We start from the raw sequence: 20897 nt of genomic DNA, 5'->3' as shown, positions 1-20897 counted from the left end.
ATTACAGCTTTTCCACAGCCCCTAAGAAAAAAATACCTCTGTTGCTTTTTCCCTTGTTTTTGACCTTCCTCTGCCGGGGCCGGGTGACGGGCACTGCCTTTCCCCAGCAGCCCTGCCTGTGCCTGGCTTCCTCCTCCCACACAGCGGGCTGCTTCTGCCCAGAAACATCCCCCATTCAACCCAGCACCTTTCCTTCTTCCACGCCATCCCATTTTGACACCTTTTCCTCTTGTTTTGCCATTTCCCTTTTTCCTTCATACTCCTGCTTTGATTTTCTACTCACCTTTTCTTATATTTCTTAGTTGCGTTACCTCCAACCACCCTCCCTTTCTCTCCTGCCTTTTATGCTTTTCCCCTTTCCCTGAGATCTTTTGTTAGATTTTATTCTTGAGACCTTATTAATCACATTAAGGCCAAAGAGCTTTAACCAAGCATGTACCTCAACCTGCCTGCTGCGGCTGGCAGCGATGATGCAAACTCTGCCAACACCGGGGCGACTCGTGTCTATATCCGACCCTGTGACTCAGGTTCGTTCCTGCAGATGTTAATATGCACGGACTATCTGCTACACTCTTGTCAGGGTGGGGTTATTTTCATAGAATCATAGAATAGTTTGGGTTGGAAGGGACCTCTAAAGGTCATCTAGTCTCTCGTCCCTGCCGTGTGCAGGGAAGGGATATATTCTACTAGATTTCAGAGAGCCCCGTCCCACCTGACCTTGGATGTTTCCAGGGATGGGGCATCCACCACCTCTCAGGGCAACCTGGGCCAGTGCTTCACCACCCTCAGCGTAAAAAATGTCTTCCTTATATCTAGTCTGAATCTACCCTTTTTTAGTTTAAAATTCTTTCTTACTGCTCTGGTTGGTACCTGCCCTTGGTTTTCATCTTCTGCATTAAGTTCAACTCCTTTTCAGGTTAGCACAGAACTTCTCACTTGCCTACATTTTATTTTTACCCATATATCCCCTTTCCCTCAGTCCTTTGCAGTTTCTCTCCTGAATGTCTGAGGGTTGCAGAGGTAATCAAACCAGCTTTCAGCGAGCGATGGCCTAGCTACGGCAGCAGAGTTCAACACAAGCATCCGTCTGAAGAGCAAGGTGTATGAGCCACAAACCGTAATGGAAGCAGAATTAGACCATCAAGTGTCTGTTTACCAGACAGAAAAGCATAAAAAACAGGTCCTTTGTGCTCCCTGATATGTTATCAGAGTGATTCACTGGATCGTATCTGTTTTGACAATTATAGTGTGGGCAATTCAGCACAGGGTTTTTCAGCATGCTCAAGGAAAAGCACTTACGTATTTATAGAACTATGCAAGTTATAAATACAACTATGATAGTCTTATGCCATGCAAAGAAGGTATGCCTTGATGGAATAATCTAAGCAAAGTGTATTTTGGGCAGAAAGATATCTATATAGATGTCCATCTCTACGCATTGCTTTGTGTTAAATAGTGATTGTATTTTAAAGAATTTGAATGCAGAAACACTGCTGAAGTGAGATCTATAAATGGAAACCTAAGAAATTACGCAGTAAGATAAACTGAGTCTTTGACCTCGAAGTTCAGAAATTTAACGTCTTCCACAAATCTTTATTCTAGTAATACTAGTCACATCCAAGATAGTCACTTGTTTTAAATTAATTCTTGTTATTTATTTTGCTCCTTTAAATATATAGACACACATATATACAAAATTTAAATTATAGAATAGGTATTCTAGCCATAAAATACCATTTTATTTCATGCCTTGGCAAATAACTCCTGGAGTTAATATTTTGGATTAATGATTAGTAAATAGCAAAGAATGTGACTTCATGGAATGAGATACTTCATGTGATTGTTCCTCAGGCTGTACTAGACTAGAGCTTGTTCAGTAAATATTATAATTTTGGAATACATCTTGGTCCAAAATATGTAATAAAAGAGTAAATACAACCACAATTATTAACGTGTTGAAAGTCTATCAAAACACTTCCTGAGGTTAAAAATTGAGACATTTCATTTCAGTCTGGGGCTTTTACATTTTTTATTATCAAATAAATATCACAATGGCAATGTTCACACTAGAAATCTGACTGTAATTACCATTCTAAACAAAGTCTTCCTATGCATACCTGGGTGGCCTTAGTAGAATAATTAGCGCATATCATTAGCCCTTATTTGGACCCTTTAAGCCTCAGCTTACTGGTACTCACAGGTACCCAGCAAAACGAAGAACAGAAAAATAGATTAGTTAAAATATTTTGTGAATAAAGGCTGAAAAATCAACAAAAACCTCTTCAGGTTTTAACTGGCGGAAAAAGGATCTCCTGATACTTTCTGCTTGCAAGTCAGGTGAGTGTAAATTAGTGACCTCACAGAATGAGGGAATGCATGTGCTTGGAAGCGTATTCTACGTTATTAGTTTAAAGCTCAGTGTTTAAACAAATGTTCTTGCTCTTCTGCAGAACGATCACAGAAAATAAATACGGCTACCAGTGCAGTCATCGAATGACCCACGCTGAATTACAGATTAATAGTCACAAAAATATTCTGCCGTAATCACCTTGTTGTGACTCTTACAGAAAGGTGAACAGATGCAGAAACAAGGAATGTATATGCATTTAATAAAAAGTTGTATGTGTTCATTTGGGTACCATAGCTGCAGGCTGAAAACGATCATATCCACTTCTCCTGGTGACATAAATCTGAGGTTTCTTTCCATTCGAGTTTTGGAAGATGATGCAGTATAAATTTGCATTTGTTCATTGTTTACGCTCTCCAAAAGTTAATTAAGAAAAATATGGAAGCAAATATGCATCTGCTTGCCAAGTTGTTCTGTTTCTATTCATAGGAGCATCAAACATTCTGTCCTCTTGATTCTGCAGAGAGCTCCACTACCTTTACAGATGTCGACTGATTTCACAGGGACACAGCCGGGCACTCACCTGTACGAGCTGCTGCGTTAACAGAATTGCCTTTACATGTGACCATCAATAAAAATATTTCTTGATGTTGGTGGTGGGAGTGCACTAAAGGCTATATTCTTGATAAAAGGGAAGAGTGCATGAACTGACAATCATAAATCCACATTTAAGGCAGAACCAGCACTCTTTATACGTACGCTGTGCTGAAGGATCACAAAAAATACAACAGCCACAGCTCTGTGATTGTGTCTATAGATATAAACATAGATATACATACTTAAAAATACCTCTGCTAGCTATTAACATCTATTAATTTTTTACCTTTAAACCCCCCAGCCACAGCTCTGTGATTGTGTCTATAGATATAAACATAGATATACATACTTAAAAATACCTCTGCTAGCTATTAACATCTATTAATTTTTTACCTTTCATGGCAATCTATGAAATGCCACTGAAGTGTACAGTTCACAACTTTGTTCAAAACAGTGACGCTAGGGGAGAATCCACTCAATTATTCTGTTAAAGAAAATATTAAAAACAGTCAACGTTAATTCACTTTATAATTGACATAAGCACTTAAAAAATTGAGCTACTTTGGAAGTCCATTTAATGACACACAGCTTCAGGATATTTCTGTGGCTTTCCCATCTATTTTCTGTAAATAAAATCCACTTGTAAGTTAACGGAAATAATCAGAAAGACTAATTTAGTTTTTAATAAATAGAGGGCCACAACAATGTTGGTAATAAAATGATGTGCCACAAAGAATAGCTTGTGGTAAAAATGTTCCTTTTTTTTCCTGCTAAGGAGATTACAAGGTTACCATTTGTAAAATAAGCATATTCCTATTAATTAAATTAAGGACTTGGGCTGCATAAGCAAATACCAATCACAGGAGAGAAAGAGAGAGAGGGATGCTGAGTTTCACACGTAATTTGTTTCTGGCTACTTAGCAGGGCTATGACAGACATTCGTTAAGTAGAAAGCAAACATTTACTATTTAGTTCACCTATCCAGCTAACACCTATAAGCCTCTATTAGCAAAAGCTGCCTGCTTTGGCAGAGTGGACGGTTTGTTGTGAAAAACCTTTACTGTGATGGCTTTAAAAGAGCATTTGCTGCTAATTTAAAGATGTATCAGCACTGACTAAGTAACAAACACGCACTTACGGTTTTATACTTTATAGTTGCAGTATACTTTATATTGCAGCCCTGATTCAGGTCTACTGAAGTGAGTAGGGAAGCTCCTATCGACTTCAGTGAAGTCAAGCCCTAAATGAGATGCTGGAAAGGAAATACACCCAGCATGCCCCCCCAGATACGTATACCCATTTCGGTCCAAAAAATCTGCGCTCAGCCTCTCACGGGTACATGATGAGTGCCTTTATAGGGTTTGGAAAAGTCTTCCCCACACTGCCTGCCCCCTGAAATGCCAAGGTAAATGGCAGTCCCTGTTCTCCAAGGAGGAATGATTTTGCTCTATCCGGCTGTCTCAGAGGTGCAACCCATGCCCAAGGCGAGTTCCATGGCAAAACAAGCCATACACCCCTAAGGAAGGGGGGAACTCCCTTTTGGGATTCACGGCTGCACGCCCCACTCATGCCTGTGCCTAAAACTTGCAACTTCAGCCAACGGCATTCAACAAGGAGTCTTGTCTTAGGGAGGCATTAATGCAGTTTTGCTAAATGTCAGCTCAAAATCGTAGCAGCCCAAACAAAGCGGGAGGAATGCTGTGTCATGGCATGGGCTGCAAACTGGCAGAACACGCTGAAAATAACAAAGCGATTTCAACTAAAGTTTTGCAGGAATGTGTTCCTGGGGAGGAGAAGGGGAGGGAGGACTGATGGACTTGGATGGGAACTGGCTGTTTGAAAACCTGTCTTGTCTAAGATACAGCATTTTCTTGTTCTCTACTTTTTAGAAATTAGAGGATAAAATGGGAGATTCCTTCATTTCTGTGTTTGTTTAAAAAAAAAAAATGCAATGGGTGGGCACTGATGTAGTAAAAGCATTATTTAGATGGAGGTTTTAGGCCAAACTGAGTACCACCGAGAGATGAGCTGATGAATTGCTACTACACATTTTGCCAGTTTGGTCTAAAAGCTCTATATAAATAATGTTTTAATTGTGTAACTGTCCATCCATTGTATTTTCTTTCTATTTCTATCCTGGGGTAAATGCCACAGGATAATTAACCACAGGTATTTCTATCCTGGGGTAAATGACACAGGGTAATTAACCACAGGATATTTACCTGTGCTATTGACCAAAGAGTATCAGAGTTTAAATGAGCTCAGATATGGACTCATCGAGCTGCTAACTGGGATATGAAACTTACTGCTTGCACCAGCCTTGGTATCAGAAGAAGGAAAGATAGCAAATGTAATGCCTGCTTTCAAAAGGGCTCAAGGAAAGGCCAATAAAACTAGAAATCAGTAAATAATTAACACTGGGCACCTTGTTTGAAACCATAATGAAAAACTATTAGCAGCCACAAGGATAAAGACAAAAGAGTGGGCAGGATACCACAAAGATTTTACAGAAGAAAGTTACACGCCAGCTCTGTAGTTTTGGACAAGTCCCCCTGCCCAAGCTGCTGTGGGGTAAGAGGGACGTCTTGGAACTCCTATTCCCTGAAAATACCAGAGCTGTAATCAGCGGTCATCAAACAAAATGTTACTTCCATTATAAGGTGTTGAGTACAATGATCCAGATTGTAACCTTCATTTCATAAAGTCCCTCTAACAAATATTGCCGGAGGTGGAAGAATGATTCTATACGGTCCTTTTTATCTCATTGTTTTGTAGCTATCTGTAGCCAACCACTACCAAATTGGCAGGATCCTGGACTAAGTTCATCTTCAAATCTGACTCGTTCCAGCCATGCTTATGTCCTTGCAAGCCTGTTCAGACATACTCTTCCAGTTATAAAGAAATATTTGAAGGATGTTAACACCGTGGTTGTAGTTATATCCAATCCCTAACTCCAATAGCTCAACATGAGACCAAATTGGAAAGTAGGGAAACTGAATTTGGAAAATCCTTGGGTTTATGTCCTAAGTAGCAAACCCTTATGTTTAACATAGCAATCTTAAAGCCCCAAACCTGCTTTTTCATGAGGTAGGTAGCTGGCACCAGGCAGCATGACCAATACAGCGCTTACCTGGGAAGATATGACCGACTCTCTAAGTCAAACAGTATCTCAAATGCAATGGCATTTTTTGCCAAGTCTTTCAAAAAGTAATGATGGTTATTCCCATTTCTGGGTAAGAACATGCATATCGCTTTTAAGCTGTGACACTAAGAAATTTTCCATAGACATTGCTTCCATAAAGCAGTTTTTAAATGATAATGACATTTTGTCACTCCTTATACGGACTGAAGTTGAATCTAGAAGTAAAAGGTAATTAAATACGAGGCTAGAGAGACTGAAATTAATAAGATTTGTGTCCGAACTGATCCCACCACACCTCCTTTGATTGGCAGGATATCCTCAGCTCTTTCATGGTGGGCTGGGGGCACTCGGCACCATAGCAAAGCCTTCACACGCTCCTCAGCAGGTCTTGAATCGGCTTCCGAGAACAAATGCCAGTCTCCAGCCCCGGCTATTCCTATGGCAACACGGCAAAGTCTGTGGGGCCAGATTGCTTATTCTTTGAAAGTGAGTAAAAAGAAAATGAATAAAGCAATCACCAAAGCAAGTAACAAGTTAACAACATACAATTTCAAGCAAGCTAAAGGAAAAGAAAAAAGTGGCATTTGTAAGTGATGTGCGTCCTGCTGATCTTTTGTAAAGCCAGCTGTGAAACATAGCTGCGATGTCTGTTTATAGCTAGGTGTGCAGGCTTCCAGATGTGTAAGTGTAAAGCCTGCAGACATCAAAAGAACTAACATTCAAAACCATTACCTGAACACCACCTTTATGTATTTCAAAGGGAAACCAGCTGAACTTTCCCTGTAATCACTATCTTGCAACATCCCTTTAATGAACCAGCTAGAACAGGATCGTTGTGTCAGTGAAATAAAGAGGGTGCTGGCATTTTATTTTCTTCTGCTAGGAGTTGTTAATGTCCCTAGGATCCCTCACAGCCCTGCTGTTCATATGGGGGATCGAATGGGATTATGCAGCAGCATCAAGTGGGAAAAGGCAGACTCAGCAAAGCCGCCAAGGGATATAGTGGGCAAAATCTGTGGTCGTAAACTGGAAATGTTGGAAGGGCAGCACTCAAATCTCGGGGTAAGGGGAAACGTGAGCTGATAAACCCCTCACAACTGCATTTGGTATTTTGTAATTGGGTTACTTTGACTTCTGGAACTGAAGAAGTCACCTCTTAGCTCAGGATGGTTGAATGTTCCATGACAGTGACAAATGGGACTTTGTAAATTGCCCACTAAGAGATGATTACTTTTATTAATTAATTAACCGTGATCAGCTATTCAGCTGATTACTCATACAAACAGTAACCAGTGGACACTTTCTAGTACGAATCTAGGATGGTGACTGCTAGCTGTTTCAAAAAGAAAACCTGTTGAACTTTCTGTATTTAGGACGTGCACATGCATGGTATTTCCTACCCTTCTGGGCGAGTGGCTCCCTAATTCATACCCTGGCATTTCTGCGCCTCGGGCGAGTAACCTACGCATTTAAAAATGACTCAGAGTTTGCTTCTAAATCATTCCTGATCAACCATCCAAACGAACAATACTTCTCCTCTATAGTGTTCACAGAAAATGATTTGGCAATTACATTTGTAACACATTCAGTGGAATAAAAAATACAAATGGATACCTCCTTGTCACTTTATCCATCTTTTCCTCTCTTACTGTGGCAGAGAATCAAGAAGGGACATAGGTTTTCTGTAGACAGGAGATTTAAGACCCACGAGTCGCATTGTTTAACAAAACCATTAAGAAAGTATCTTGTCCTGTGATCCCATGGATGAGAAATTCATTTCAGAATTAGCTCCTACTTGCTGTATTGCATTCCAGATAGGAGGTTCATTCTTTAAACTCTGATTCTGTCTTCTATAGTCCCGGAAAAATCTCAAAACTGTAAGCCAGCTGTAAACAGGAGCATCTGCCCACAAGATTTCTGAGATATGTGACCTGCCTCATTTCCCTATTATGACTTTGTACAATTTGCAATGTTTTGGCTGGGAAAACTGGCATTTTCCCAAGAGGAAATTCAGTTTTTTTGCCACAGACTTCATTCCTTTTGATCCACATTTAGTTTTTTTTATCTAGCAGCCTGCTTTGCCTAGCTACCTTGGTAGCTTTCCCACAAGTAAATAAGAAGTCGATGATAATCCCCTCCATAATTCCTTAGACATACACTTCAGAAACCTGAGAACAAAGAGCTAGAAATCACCTTGTAAACAGAGATCAGCCCACACCAAGAGCAGGCAGACTGATATAAAAGCTCAGGTGCAAGAATTCACCACAGTTGGGTTCACACTCTTCACTTCATCAGTCTAAGCTGGCAGGGCAGTGAATTGGACAGAGGCAAAGCATCTAAAGTGCATAATAAAACATTACCATGTTTTCCACTGAGCAAATAAATTAAATCTGTAGTAGAGTTTATCAGACGCCATGTCAAGATTTGGAATTACTGGACCTGCTGTCTGTCATGCACAGAAAAAAAATATTTATTTAAGAAAACAAAAGATGGTATGAGTATCATGAATTGTCCCAAAATCGTCCCTAGGTGCTGAGGACCTAAGCATCCACACTGGACACAGTTCAAGGGGGTTGCTTCAGGCAAGTTCTAATCTGGTCCCGTGGACTGAACGGCCATTAGCAGTTAACAGCACGTCAGGGGACTTCACTGAGCACATATTCAGGTTTAGTTTAATCCAAAGTCAATTCGGTCCACATGCTCTGATACCACTTACTCCAGAAAGCAAACAGAAGCTCAGCAAGGAAGGAAATCAGATTTCCTTCAAACCATTTATCCTGACTTAAGCTAAAATGCTGCCATAAACAGACCCTTTTTCTACTGACATACCACACACCGAAAAAAAAAATCTAGTGATTTGAACTCATTTTCTTCTAAATCACCGTAGCCAGTTAATGGAAGGTAGTGTATACAGATGTGTGCAGCTGCAAGCAGAAAGTACACCTGCAAAGTACACATGTCAGATAAAATGCATTCAGCCACCTGCTCCTCTTCCCTACCATGAAGCCTTCCAGACCAAGGCAGCCGCGTTTGCTTCCCTCTTCAGGATACCTTAATTTTCCTGTGGCATCCTCACTCTCACAACCAGCCGTGCTGCTGAAGGACTGAATTTTATTTCCCACTGGCAGCCAGCAGATGTGAGACAGGATTACAAGGTCACCGGCCACATTGCAAGGGTCAGGGCACCCTCCCTCTGCCGAGTACCCTTGCACCAGTATCAGTGCACGCTGGCAAAGATGCTCACAGGCACAAGCAGCTCTCCTCCACCCTGGGCTCGAAGGAAAGGCCTGCGAAACAAAATCATTGCCAGTCTTCTCATGATATTTCCAGTTTCTTTGCTTTATTCAGTGTGATTTATGATGTGAGTGCCATGGAATCGATCTGGTTTCAGCGGGCTGTAGAGTAACGTCCTGTACTTGCTCACATGAGCAGCTAAGTGGAAGCAGTCGATCCGCCCTTTCCTGTGCAGATCAGTCCTGAAAAACAAAAGGTTATTTATTTTCCATTGCTCGTCCTTGTCTTTTATTTTTTAACTAACAACATCATGGGTAATAAAACTAGTTTACTTTCATTTAACTTAATTTTTAGGGGCTGGGGAGGTGGCTAAAGATCATCCATAGCTCAGCATTAATATCAAAATCATATAAACGCAGTCTGAAAAAATATTTAAGTTCTAAGCACTCCTTGAAAACTATGGGAAGAGGAAATGTTTAGCTCTATATGAGCAGCCGCTGGCTGGCTCATAAACAGGCCCACAGTAGCCTATTTAAAGAACGTTGCAAGCACTTTGAACAATGTGCATTTTATTAGGAAAAGGAAGCATTGAGGCATCAACTAGAATATACACAGCAGGAAAAAGTAAACGCATTAACTGACTTTAATGCGGATAAAAATGGTGGTGCAGGGAGAAATTCTGTTTCAGAAAGGTCATTCATTTGCCTCTGCATTCCTTCCCCACATTTACATGCCGCTCACTGGATTCATCAAAGGTCTTCATTATTCACTCTTGGCACGCATAAAACAATCACTTTCAGATATAATGACCTAATTACCCAAACAAGACAAATGAAAAAAAAAAAAAAAGGCAGTTATTTACTTCAGATGTTAGCATTTAGCAGCTCTTCAGAAAAGAGATTTAAAGGGCTTGTGGCACCTATTTAAAACGTGAGAGCCAGTATCACCTAACAGGGTGGGTTTTGACGACTACAAGCACTGGTGATGATTTCCTTTCAGTGTGGGGGGACAGACTCTCGGGCTGTCCCGCTCCTTATACTCCTCTCCCTAGGGACCAGGACAGCTGCAGGTAGCCGTCAACAGCTGCAGAACGAGGACATTTTCACCATGTTTTTTCCCCCAGCTTCCCCGTGGTCAACCCCAGCTCATCCTGCACCCTTTTAAGTGACGCTAGGACCTCTACGCAGCCAGCGAAGCCCCCACAACCAAACCTTACCTTTAAAGGCCGTTTCTGCTCCCTCCATAACCTTTTTCTACTGCCCGAGCAGCACAAAGATCAGATGTAACGGGGGGAAATTTTAGACTGAACGTTTGTAAATTAATGCAGAACCGGGGCAATTTATTGTTCAGATTTGCCGTGCCTAAAAAAGAGACGTGGTTCAAAAGGTGGATCATTATGGTTCTTGTTTATTTTGTGATATTGTGTAGGATGGCATAGTAGTAATGATGTAATCACTACCAGTAAATGTCACAGTCAGGCAATGACTCATCTAGAGCTCACATGATTACAGAAAAAAATAGATACTGGTTATTATTGTGATGCTTATCAGTGCTGCGTCATATACATAACCATATTAATTGTCTCAGTTAAAAAGAGTTGATTCTGGGGACAAGAGTCAAAGCATGAACTTTTGAGCCTCTCTGCACTTTCCCCTACAGAGATGTATTTCGTTTGCCGTCCCAGTACCTCTGCAAGTGTGGAATACGTGTCTCTATTTTTCCAGAGTAGCCTGCCTACCAGTGCACCTTACCGCTTTGGCAGTGTTAGTAAATGCTCACAAATGTTACGTAGCTGTTTGCTTGAGCCTGTTACATTCACTTTAATATACACCGTTATAGAAAGACCTGGCTCATTTCCTAATTACTAAGCATTTCACACTGGATGGCAAATGAAAGGCTTAAGCCCCAGTGGGACCATATGTGTCTGACCCACAAATAATTGTTTGACATCAGAAGGTTTATTATCTCCTAGCAGGAATGAGAAGCATATTTCTTAATAGGTTCCCCACCCTGGGCAGTGCAAGCCTTCCTTTGAAGAGTGTCTCTATGGTAATTGATGTTAATGAGCAGCAAGCCAAGGAGAAACACTGGGTCACCAGGTAGGAAGCCCCCCAAGAGATAATCTAATTACTCTCCAAAACAAATTACTTTCAACCAAAACAAATTACTTTCAATTACTCTGCAACAGATAAGATCAGTGGAGGGAGCTCAAAGCTGATGACAGCTGGAGACTGAGGCTTCACGAGTTTATGGATTGATCGCTTTTCTCTTTGGTCCGTTTTGTTGAATGACAATGCAGTGACAGAAAACTGGAGCCAAGAACTGAGCTCCCTTTCATTTCATTCGGATGAATGCAGAGGACCTGCCAACTCGATGCTCTTTGCTGTGTGGCTCATTGATCTAAAACTGGAAAAGCTGTAGCCATGCATGTTCACATCTGTAACACGAGCAAAACTCTCTAGGAATAAATGTACAGGCTGGGAGACTGTAAAATCCACTCATTGTATGTGCATCATTATGCTAGGAATCAGAAGGGAAAACAGTACGTCATTGCTTATTTGTGCATGCACATAAAATGTGAGGCAAAATGGAGCCTCCACTCTTATGAGGCCTCAACAGGCCTAAACTATAAATATTAATTGATACTCTAATAATTTACTACCAAGAATTTTTTGCCAAATGTCTGACTGTTCCCGCTGGAGTAAATGAATTTTTTCCATGGAAGGCAGAATTGGACCTTAGCTCCTTTTCTTAACAAAGTATTAACAGTATTGTTCTGAATGTTAACTGATGATGATGATGATGATGATGATTGTTATTGTTATTATTATTCAGTAGCATATGGTGAAGTCAGACTGAAATACAAACTGCCCATGACGAACCACCGCACTAACCAAATCGTAAGACTTGTTTCAGTGCAAAGTGGTGACTAGACATCATAACTGGAAAATCTTGCCTAATGACAGTGCAGAAGGAACTTAGGTAGCAAAGGTTATAAATTGCCAGCAAAAGCTGTAGTTGATATGTCCGTCACTACCTTTCTCAGCAAATCGAGAGTTAAAATGCAGGAAATGTAAGTCAGGCAGTTAGTGTGAGGGGTGAACGGTTAATCAATGATTTTTTATATCACTGCTATTTGCCATGACAGTGCAAAGGGTTGTCATTGCTGTTTGTGTGTGCGTGTTGGAGGAAAAGGTACATTTGGGGATTACTGTCTTTTGAGAATGGGATACTGGTATTGCCACTGAGGCCATAAATAGGAAGGGTTTGTGTAGGGTCCATTTATAGTTCTGTTGCTCTTTATTTCATTAGTATTGGTTAGTTCCTTCTACAATATTATACAATCAATGACACATCTGCTTAACTGGATCCAGATCACACTGATGGCAGTATGCGACCTATTAGTCAATAGAATGGCAAAAGGGACGTCTATTGCCCAGCAATAGCAGCTCTTCTGCAGAGTGAGGCTACAGTAACAGAGATCGGTAGCTGTTTTGTTGCAGTCTTTATCTGCTAGAGACCTCTGATAAAGAGTGATATATAGGTCTCAGGGAGCCTTCACTATTGAACGAAACCTTGGTGCCCCACGTAGAGCTATGAGCGGGACTCCTGCCCCACTCTGGAAATCTTCTGAAACAGATTAAATTTGGAATTAGTTGCGGGGGGCCTATCTTTACAATTCCCTTTGCAAAATGAGTGCCTAAATCAATAGATCCATATTCAAGAGTATGTGAACTTGAGACAGATGCATATGAGAGACACACCATGACTCCACTTCTTCATCCTCAGCACTTTGGTCTGCTTTGTTCACTTCAAGAACTGAGGTGTCCCTGCCTCTTGTCATGCAAGGATCTTCCTTGTACCTCCCAGCCATGAAAGAACCAGAGGTAATTTGGCTCTCACTTTTGGCCCATAACGTTTAAGGAACTTTGTTTCCAAGAAAATGAAAAAAAATTGAAGATGTGTTTAAAATAAAAACATTTTGGGTTTGAAGATGGTAAATTAGAATCCTTCTGACCATTATATGTCTGATCACAGCTGTAAATACACATGAAAGAAATACTGAGTATAATTCTGCTTCTTACATCAGGTCAAGGTACATAACATACACAACAGCCAGATAGTGGCGGATTTTACATTTCGTTTAATATTTGCTATGACATTTATATAGATAAATCCCTTGGTTTAATGCAGGTATTTTACTTCACTTTTCAGCGATGCTTCAGATTTTATCTCATACTGAAACAAGTTATTTAATGAATCTGAATTACTTTTGGAGTAAGACATCCATTACCTACTCGTTTTCTCACTAGTCAGATGTGTAAAACCTAAGTAAACTTGAATTACTTTCTAAAGACCATCCAGGTTTTTTCCATGCTGATTTGTTCTGCTTCTCTTACTTTCAAATGGCCTTTTAATTGGCCATTAAACTAGGAAATTATGGCTGATTAGGATCAATCCAAATGCAATGTTTTGGATGGACTGGCTATTTGAATACCATTCTTTTAGATCCCACGTTACTTCTGCTTTGTCAAGTAAAGGTCAATTTTAGCTGCATTGGCAGGATGCTTCAGTAACCTTTGCCCTTCAATTCTTGACCCCAAATGTCCCACAGCCATGTTTCGTGGTAGCAAATGTGACTAGTTAAGAAGCTGCAACAAGGAACATCAGAGAAAGTTACTCAGTTTCCCAATTCATGGTAAACCGTGCAGCTACTCCACAGCTATGGTATAGGCTTCCTTTCAGCAAAAAAGTATTTCTTCTGACTTCCAAGTGGAAGAACAGTTATTAATAACCTTCATCTCTTGCCTCTTGAACAAAGCCACTGTAAAAACTTTCTATATGACTGTCACCTATATTAAGGATTGAGTCTGCGTGTCTTGTGAAGAGGGAGGGAAGATATCATCATACTTTTTAAAATCCAGGTAAAGTAACTCCGCCTACTAAACAGATTTTGAAGGAATTGCACCAGAATTTTATTTCTTCTAAAATATTTTTCCATGGTTTTAAGCCCAGGATATGGGCTGGGGTAAAAGGTAGACTTCTATCGATTCAGCTGAATCACTTTGCTTTCCAGAAGCTGAGGATATGGCCGTGTGCAAAATATTCCTAACAGCCTTCAATTATGCCATCAGGAAACTGTACTTCTTAAAGTTTACATTTGTTCAGAACAGTTTCATAAAGGGCTTCATCATTTCAGTAAGAGTCCTTCCTGCAATATCATAATAATTGAAAGTGATGACAGTAGGTGAATAAGCACTTGTGGACTGAAGTGACACTTTGACACAACGTTCACGTGCATTCACTAATCATTTACATCTCTTGAACAGTTTATCCAGTTCTGTTGGTGACTTGCAATTCCTAGTAATGATAAGCAGCAGAATGTAGCATGAAATAATAGGCAGCAAGAAAACTGTAAGTCTTAGCTGGCTTCCTTAACTCCTTTTCTACCTCTTTTACTCCACAACATGGTAAATTGTTGTAATGTGTTCAGCACAGACCTCAGACTCCTTTTATCTGACCTTGGTCAAGTGTTTGAAGCTCAGATCCAAAACCCCCACAGCTACCTACAGTGGAATATAAGCAGAAGCTCCCCAGACATGTGTAATTCTTACCTTTCACATCCTTCAGTCTCAACAGGACTGAGCAATCTGGAACTAACCTGTATAAAGACAATCTGAAGCCAGGCACTTCTCCACCTCTGTCCTCCAAGAGACCCACTGTGCCAAATATCTGCAGATCTTACGTATACATTGGCAAGTGCAGGATTCTCATAGAAAAAAAGCAGTGCCAGCTTCATCAATCCATGGCTGGACTAGAAACCTGCCACAACTTTTAGCAGAATACAACAGTGATTTAACGTCAGTCTAGCAAATAAAGAATGTAGGTCTCTTGCTCTGCAGCAGTTCAGACCCCTCAAACCTTCCCTAAGAAAGCACAAAGGCAAGCCTAGCAAGTAGTTTGAGCCGACAGCAGCTAGGAGGAAGCCTAGCTCTTTGTTAACACAACTGCTTACATATATGTTTGCTCCACTGACTCTGTGACTCGGTTGCGTGGGATCATCCTCCTGAGACAGCCGCAGTGTGTAAATTTTACATGATATAAAGCCTCAGATGAACATCTCAAAGGCATCTTACCTTTATGGGCCATCAGGGACAGCTGTAGGGTAGTCTGATCCTCAGCATCACATAAGCCGTAACAATTCTCCCATCGGTTCTCAGTCAAGCCTAACAGATTCTAGCTAAAATACCACTTAGATGGCCATAAGCCTACCAGATACTGTTAGTGCTATAACTTGTTATCATCTTCACCACTCAAAGACTTTGTGGTATCAATTTTACAACAAATCAGGATTATTATTATAGGTGCTTTTGAGGCATGGAGAAAACGTCTGTCTTTAAGCAGAGTTATAATCACATTCCCTGATACATAGGAGGCCTGACTTCAGGAGAAGGGGGGAAATCAGTGCCTCACCAAACAGACAGACATAGCTAAACCCCTTTCACCCCCCACCCCTTCTTTCTTCTGACTTCCAAAAATCACCACCTCAGACCCCCTGGCTCAGTGTCCTTGTTAACAAAGAAAACAATTTTGCACCTCCAGTGAAATGAAGTTAGACCTTTATGGAACAAATTCATCCCAGGTATAACTTAGTGAAATTGCTCCAGGGTCAAGTTTGGTTTAATGCGCCTGTATCGGTCTCTTTCCTGAAGTCCTTGCACATCTCGGCTTCCTACTGCGCCCTTTAGGACTGATTTTGTGGGAATTGTCGCTGTATCAGACTGAATAGGATCACCTGATTAATTCTGGGCTTTGGATGTATTTGAACAGGAGCACAGCTCTGAGTACACACTCTTGTGAGTTTGAAGCAATACTTTGGTAGCAAACCTGTTTCCTTCTTTTTGTAATGTATCTTCTTCTTCTACTGGCCCATTACCTGTCTATTAAAGGAAAATATTTCTGATGGAGTTGGAACTTGTCATAAAGGCAACATTATTTAGCCACTGACAAGAAGAGAGTACAGGTAAGTGCTCTATGGATGCCACTTTTGACTGAGAAGCTAGAGGTCTAGAATTACTCTTTTCTGAAAAAGCTAGGGACTTTCTCATGGTTTTCACAAACACATTGCATAAACGAAGTCCAGGGGCATTGCTCCCTGGGTCAAGCTAGAAATGAAAATGTAACCTACTGGCAAAGAAACTTGCAAGTATTCATTTCTGCTGTGGGATGCAGGTTTGCTCAAAAAAAAAATCATGGCGCAAGGTTATTTTGAAGAAATCACCATCCATAATAATCCAGCAACATTGCACATTTCTGTGTTAAGGTAAGTCCAAAACAAAAGTAAGAAAAAATGAGGATCTCAGCCTTTGTAAAGAGGCCAGATTACAATTGCCTTGGGTACTGAAATATTTTGATTAAATTAAGTGTTTAGATTATGTGCCTACATTTTCAAAATTTTGTTGATTTAGTGTAAATAAGGTGCTGGAGAGCACTGTACCAAATATGTTCCCAGAAAGTCAATAAGCCTTCTTCTATATCAGAATTATAAAAGATTTCATAGCACACAGAAAAGATGGGGTGGATTAAGTATTTCCAAAGCATGAAATAATGATTTACAGTGAGGAAAAAATGCATTTAGGCCATTTGAAGCTGTTGAGACTTTTGTGAGCTTTAGAGTAGACTTCATCAGAAGATGTCATTTGACCGTGAAAGCTTTAAGTCAATTCCAGGCTAAGTATTGCTCTCAGGAATGAATTGACTGATAGCAATAGTTAAGAAAGCATTAGATAACAGAATGGTGAGAGATATTTGAAATTAGTTGTCTGGCTGTGTTCATTGGAAAGAACGAGCGGTAACACATGCAACTATGAATTACAGTAGCAACGATCTCTCCAGCGCATTGACTTTCTTTAGCAGAGCAGTTTTAGAAGAGGAATCCCTCCGGAAGTTGATCATTTGAAAAATCTTTAAGTATCTGATGCATTTGGATCCTACTAATTCACTGGGGACTATTATATTATGTTACTATCTGGGGAGAGCCTCCATGAATGCTCGTCCCGTTGTATGACATCCTGCCAGTGGGCGCACGCAGCGGGAGCTGTGGAATCTCAGTTCTGCCCTCATTCACAGCCCAGGGAGAAATATTGTCACCTTTATGCCTCTTGGATTGCAGAAGCAGCTGGGAAGCAGAGCAGTCCTTGACATATGGTGGAGTAACCTCTCCTTCTTAGGCAGGTTTTTTAACTTGTGCTGTGCTGATAAGGCTCTTTATAGAACAACCCCGTGCTCGAATAACCGCATATCGCAGTGTACTATGTCTTCACTTCTGCCTTCCCTCATTTGCCTGACATACTCATCTCTACCAGAAGCAAGAGAAAGGACTGGGCTGTTCTGCTGGCCCTCTGCCACGGGGGAAATAAAGGCTTTCTTTTTGCTGTCACTTCTGGGATGACATGCAGGAACTACAGCAGAAATCAGAAACCAAAGGAATTAGCACTACCATCTCTAGCTCTGCTTGGGACCTGGCTTCCCTCGGAGTATTTACAGCCTCTCTAATTCCTCCACTTCCGACTTCAGAGAAGAGGGGAAAAGACTTACAAATCTCTTCTCAAAAGTAATATTGAATCACATTCATGTAATGCCTACTCCTAAATCTGCGGGAGATCCCAAAGATACCCCAAAGGAAGTAAAAAGTCTTCAAAGTTTCTGTACTATTTTCCTCTTTCTGCAATGACTTACATACCCAAAGTTTTCACCATGAAGTTCTGTAGATATTCTGAAGTTATTCTACTTTGGAGCAGATGTCTCTTCATCCTAGACACATCTAGTTCACCACATTTTGACCCTCAATCAGCCTCAAGTGACTCACCTATGTAGTTTTTCCTTTGGTCTCCACCACAAGGTAGACTGCTCTGACCACCTTCTACTCATGGGTGGCTTCATGCCCTATTTCTGATCATTGTTTGTGGCCATCTTCCTTGGTTTCATTTCAGTTGGTTCCAATGATGTTATTGCCTAGTTAGGCAAAGGCAAACAACTGTTACCTTTTTGGCATGTTCCAGGATCTCTGGGTGTTTGACTTTCAAATATAGATAGTTATGTTCTTCCAAAATACATTTGGTTCAGCTTTAGTGTTACAGAAAGCTGAAGTTCTTGTTCTGCAGAAATTACATAGGGACATTGAAAAGTGCAGTGGGAATAAATGATTCATTACAACAGGTGAAAATGCTTTTGCAGTTGTGTACTATTTGGTCAGGAGGTATTTTTATTCTACAAGACTTTCCTCATGGGCTTTTTTTTTCCTATCCCCATAAAAGCAAAAACCCCTACACTACCAGGTTTCCTTGTTGAAGGCTCTGTTTATACGGGGAGCAGGTCCAGCACTGGAAGTGGTGGTGTGATTTACCCCATAACACATTTGTTCTGCAAATAATTTTTTCTGCAATACATTTGTAGAAACATGTGAAGACATGTGTCTTTCTATTGAACTTTGGTAAAAAGATGCAAATAAATGATAAAGTTCAGTGACACAGATAGGAACTGAGATGAAAATCACATGTTGCAACTCTCATATTTTGAAAACAGTGAGATTCATTAGCTCATGTAGCTCTAGCTAAAAATAAGGTATTTAATCTGGGTTAATCATCTAGGCTTTTTTTCCAGAGCCAATAAAGAAATAAGCACTTCCAGAGATTATTTAACCCATATCTCTTAAACAGCTGTTTTGAGATAGGATTGATACTATCCAGTCCAGATAAGTACTTGGAGGCACTTACCTCTGTCACTGACTACAGAGGAACTTGAAAAAATTATTTAGATTGGAAGCTTCCTATAACAAGAGAGGCCGTTCCAAAAAATGAGTGAAGTGCTTCATTTTCATTTTAATTGGATTTGATATGAACCTTTAAACATCAGTCCACATAACATCAGCAACAGTAACAATGAAAATAATTTTTAAAAGCTCTCCAACAATTGTTAGCAAATTCTCACTTATAGCCAGCTTTTTCACTGATTTGAAATATCATTTAGTGCAAATGATTTGCCCTTTCTGCCTCAATTTTTGATCTTCACAAGGGAATAATAATACGATAAAAATGAATAAACAAGTTGCAAGCATCAATTCCTTACCGCTTGAGAGAAGTTTGATTTCTTCATGGAGAAAAATAATACTTACAATCGTCAATATTATTCACACTATAGTATCGCGGAAATAGTAATCATAAAATAGTTTCTATTCACTGAGGTGCGCAACAAAATGAACTAAAAAGGCCTTTCAGATTCATTTCAGACCATAACCTCTGTGTGCGTAGTGGGTGCTCAATACCTTGAAGAATGCATATGTAGCCAGGATGAGTTACATGCACAACTGCTGTGGGGCCCAGGGTTGCAGGGCAGTGAACCGCCTTTGTAGCAGTCATGTAATAACATGGCAGAGTTTTGCAGAGGAAAAAAAATGAGGGTCTCGGATGCCTTAGTATTATTTACTGGGTTTATAATATTGTGAACTTGTGTGATGTTTGAAGGGCCAGAATTTCTCAAATCAGGCCGTGATTTGGAGGATGAAGCAAGAGACACCTGAAAGTGAAGTGGTCCTGATTTTTATTAATTATTCATCAGCCACACAGAGAAAACTGCGCTCCTTTTTGGGTGTCTCAAGCTGACCATCAAAAAAAATCCAAAAGCAGTCAAAATCAGTAGTTGCTTTTGAAATGGTTGGTGACATACAATCCCTTGCTCCAGGGAGCTTGTGATGCAAGGCCCTGATCACTCAAACACTGATTGATCGATGTGATTAACTTCGGTACCATAAGCTACACATGATAATAAGTGTAAGCGTTTATACAAGTGCAGGCCACCATCCTACAAGACTCCGTATTTTTGTATGACCTTGTCTATGTGCACAGCCTCACTGAGCTAAGATTGCTCATAAAGAAAAGTTCTTTGTGTGAGTGTTTACAGGAGGGAGATGCAAGTGTACAGACGAAAGGATGAAAGTAAACAGGTAGCAAAATATAAAAACAGCATGTGGAAGCTGACCGAAACTTTGTCGTTTCGGAGAAGTTGCTGGGGGCAGGGGATTATGTTTTTCTTAATTGTTATTTAATGTGTCCTGTGGGGAAAGGATTTTTTTTCTTTATGAAATCCCATCGGTACCCATTTGCTCTCTTGAGATCTAAGAAAATTCCTTTAATGCTCAGTTTGGATGGACAGCAGAAAAGTCAGCAGCAATCCCCTAAAGTGCCCTTGAGATACAAAAACGGTGGAACAAACCAAAATACGCGTGCCTGCTCCTTTCCGTCTCTCCTGGCGCACTCGCCGAGTGAGCTCCCGCGGAGGAGCCTGCGTGGAAAAAGTCCACGCACAGAACGGAAAAAAAAATCTGTTCGATGCTTAGATGGGGCCGCTGGCTGGGGGCAATGCCCTTTGACTACACACGCTTTTTTCTCCCCCAATCTCTTTGTACAAATGGGGACGAACAGGCGCTGGAGAGCCCCCCGAGAGCCCCCCGAGGCAGCAGCTCCCCCACGGCGAGGCCAGCCCGCATCCCAGGCGCCAGGCTCCATCTAGCGACACAGC

The 20897-nt window shown here is 40.7% G+C and overlaps 1 protein-coding gene across 1 annotated transcript in view; it reads left to right on the top strand.

The window, feature by feature from the left end:
• The first annotated feature begins 433 nt into the window (after positions 1-433).
• FGF19 (fibroblast growth factor 19) overlaps positions 434-20897 on the top strand; it is a 33989-nt gene continuing 13525 nt past the window's right edge. Inside the window, exons 1-2 of the mRNA XM_009286690.1 lie at positions 434-527; positions 6970-7148. Of these exons, the coding sequence (XP_009284965.1) occupies positions 434-527; positions 6970-7148 (273 nt within the window). The remainder of the gene's footprint in view (positions 528-6969; positions 7149-20897) is intronic.

The sequence above is a fragment of the Aptenodytes forsteri genome, unplaced genomic scaffold (assembly GCF_000699145.1).
Source record: "Aptenodytes forsteri isolate BGI_AS27 unplaced genomic scaffold, ASM69914v1 Scaffold252, whole genome shotgun sequence".
In the NCBI taxonomy this organism is placed as follows: domain Eukaryota; kingdom Metazoa; phylum Chordata; class Aves; order Sphenisciformes; family Spheniscidae; genus Aptenodytes; species Aptenodytes forsteri.
This window is presented reverse-complemented; position numbering and strand designations above follow the sequence as displayed.